This window comes from the organism of the source record quoted next, unplaced genomic scaffold (assembly GCF_019419815.1).
Source record: "Pyrus x bretschneideri cultivar Hongxiangsu unplaced genomic scaffold, Pyrus_bretschneideri_v1 Contig77, whole genome shotgun sequence".
In the NCBI taxonomy this organism is placed as follows: Eukaryota; Viridiplantae; Streptophyta; class Magnoliopsida; order Rosales; family Rosaceae; genus Pyrus; species Pyrus x bretschneideri.
Genome location: NW_025999817.1, coordinates 571736 through 574765, shown reverse-complemented (window position 1 = coordinate 574765; position 3030 = coordinate 571736). Strand labels below are relative to the sequence as shown.

The window sequence follows — 3030 nt, the reverse complement described above, 5'->3', positions numbered from 1 at the left end:
TGTTATTTTGGGCCCAAACACATACATGTTTAATAACTAAAGATCACAATTATTCATTTATGAAATATAATCTGGCTCAATAATCCAAGTACATTAATAAAATCCGACTTTTTTAAAAAAAAAAAAATCAACATTCTATAACAAAACAAACCATTCTCATTTATTAAAACTAAAATAAAATCACTCAAATTATATAGAAGCACCATCTCGTACAATTATTGTCTATATACCACCAACGAATTTTGAATTGCATTTTTACAAGTCACTTTGTTATGCCATGCATGATGAACCAAAAATGCATCAACACCATACAAAGAAAGAAAAACCAAAGAAAAGAGTTTCAAACTTTAGACCTTAATCAAAAGCATTTTAATAACTTTATTTAATAATTAAAAGACATCCAACATCAAACTAGTCCAAAATAAAAAGGCCGAATTAATGAGTTTCCAGTTCTTCCATTACACAGTGAGAGAGCAAACCCACATAATTACAACCACCATCTCGCTCAGCTCTCTCTCAATACATTTATGTATAGGTCTCTTTCTCTCTCTCTCTATATGGATCATGAACAATTGCATACGTCTGGCGAAGATCGAGGTCGAACATGGCGAACTATCTTGCTCAGTTCCAGTCGATCAAGAGCTCCCTCGATCATATCCTGATTGCAGTTAAATCTCCCAATTCGATATTCCTATTCAATTTTCCGGTTCCCTTTTTCTTCTCTAATTTCAAATCAATCATTCTTGTTTTGCTTTGTTGTTAATCAATTACTCATTTGAAGTTAGTGATCTTTTTGATTGAGATTTGGGGGCTCTTGGTGTTAATTAGGGCTATTCGGTAGTAGAACAAAAAATGCGTATTTGGCTGAGTACGGGGATAGCTAATCAGGTATTGAAGTGATGCAGCAAATGCAAATTTTTGGTAATCAATCTCCTTAACCTTTTTTTTTTTTTTCTTCATTCTGAATAGACGCCAATTACATATCTCCGTTTTTAAAAGCATCAAATCGATGCAGAAACAGTAACAAAATTTGAAGTGTAATGACATGTTGAGGCTTGTTGGTTCACTCTGTCATGTTCGAACTTCTGTTTTAACCTAATTAATACCCCAACAAAGCGTTGTTTTTTCTTTCTTCTATCTATCAACTTGGGTGCCATGAAATGGTGTGATATATGTTTCTAAACATATATGTAACATGAGATTTAAGAAATGACAAGTCCATATTTTGTTTCCTTTATTTGCTTCCCCAAAATGGTTCACAGTTAAGATTTTGATCCCATAAGTTTCCGGTTATATGCTTCAGGTGGGAGGTCGATCATCCTCTTTCGAAAATGAAATCCTTTGCCAGTTTGCCATTCCAGGGAGGCTAGGTGCTTTATTCAAGTTCTTGGATGCTTTCAGTCCCCTTAGGAACTTAAGCATGTTCCGTTACTGTGGACAACTTTGTGCCTGTTATGCTGACAATCTACTTTACTCATTGTAATGTTGTTGCATAAGGCTAATATTCCTCGTGTTTTCATCTTACAAGGGTGAAAGTGGCGTGGATGCGTTGGTCGGTTTTCATTTTACAAGCTCTGAGATAAACAAGTTCAAGGCACAGAGATAGTATCTATGTTCAGTTTAAAATAAGTGATAGTACTAGTATTCAGTTTAAGAAATAATGATAGTGCTGTGTTTAGTTTAAGAAATAGTCCGTAATCATTTCAAAAATAGTGATAGTACTAGTGTTCAATTTAAGAAATAGTAATAATACCATGTTCAGATTAAAAAATAGTCAGTGTTCAATTTAAGAAATAGTGATAGTATTATTGTTCAGTTTCAAAAATAGTGATAGTACCCGTGTTCAGTTCTAGAAATAGTCAATGTTTAGTTTACGAAATAATATAGTACCAGTGTTCAGTTCAAGAAATAACCAATATTCACTTATAGAAATAATCAGTCTTTAGTTCTAAAATTAATTAGTGTTCAATTCTAGAAATAATCAATTTTGAGTTTTAAAAATAGCCAATGTTAAGTTTTGAAAATAGTGGTAGTGTTATTGCTCAATACTAGAAATAGTCGGTGTTCAATTCTAAAAATAATAATAGTATCCGGTTCGAAGACTTTAGATTTTGGAGACTTTTCATGTGTATAATTGATAATTTTGTTTACTCATGGAAATATTTTAGCTATTTGGTTTTTATTTTTTATTTTTACAGTTGATCAACTACGGATTCCCCGATGTGTTGTGTCTTGTTTCCAAGTTTTTGTACCTAACCCAAAAACAAGAACAGAACAAAATCTGAAATCATATTTTTCCCAATTTGGTGGTGGATTCGTAACTCAGGATTAAATGCCAAGTTTCCCTAGAGCTTTTTTGAGCTCCTGTTAAATTAAGAAGCATTGCATACGACTTTATGGATACTTCTTTTGCATCCAAGCCCGAAACTAATCTGCAATTCGCAGAGAGACCCATGATCTTATACCTTAAGATGCTAGGCTTAGATATTTCAATGCGAGATTCTGTCTCTGGGAGTAAACTGATGCGGCTATCTGGTATGAAAATGGTTCTAGTTTATTCAAAATATCCCCAGCAGATCTAAGGGTTTTACATATATATTGGTTTCCATTATCTTAGTCATTAGTGTTAGAACTCGTTTAATATTCTTGTAACATTTTCCGTGTTAGAAAGCAATTGAATTGTGCACTGTGCCTGCTTTTGAGTTAGATTTGGAATAATGTTTCCTTTTCTGTTCCTGTGAAAATTCTTCACCAAAGGTCCAAAGCTTGTATTGAGGTTCTCATGAACCAGGAGACGAATACGTAAGCAGTCTAATGTCACATTTTGGATGCAACCGCAAAATCTAAGTACCAAATTCTTTTCCATATTTTAGTGGTTTGTTCATTCACGAAAAATTCTAAGTCCATTCCAAAGAATTACGACCAGCGTAATCTCTCAACAGAGGCACGTGGGCAATTTAGGCCTTTTACAAATGCAGCCACAAAGTCAAAGTCAAACAAAAACACCAACCCTCAAAATTCATATATTTC

General features: G+C 33.5%; 1 protein-coding gene across 7 annotated transcripts; it reads left to right on the top strand.

The window, feature by feature from the left end:
• The first annotated feature begins 399 nt into the window (after positions 1-399).
• LOC103940728 (threonine dehydratase-like) lies at positions 400-1852 on the top strand. Of its 7 annotated transcripts, none has more exons than XR_007254900.1 (3): positions 400-667; positions 829-921; positions 1304-1852. XR_007254900.1 is itself a non-coding variant. In XM_009350891.3 (3 exons), the coding sequence occupies exons 1-3, from the start codon at positions 605-607 to the stop codon at positions 1481-1483; spliced, it is 303 nt and encodes a 100-aa protein (XP_009349166.2). In that variant the 5' UTR covers positions 400-604; the 3' UTR covers positions 1484-1852. The 7 variants fall into 7 exon arrangements, 1 of the variants encoding a protein (XP_009349166.2); XM_009350891.3 differs by having other exon boundaries at positions 829-888; XR_007254901.1 differs by having other exon boundaries at positions 401-888; positions 1304-1370; positions 1529-1852.
• Positions 1853-3030: the final 1178 nt, after the last annotated feature.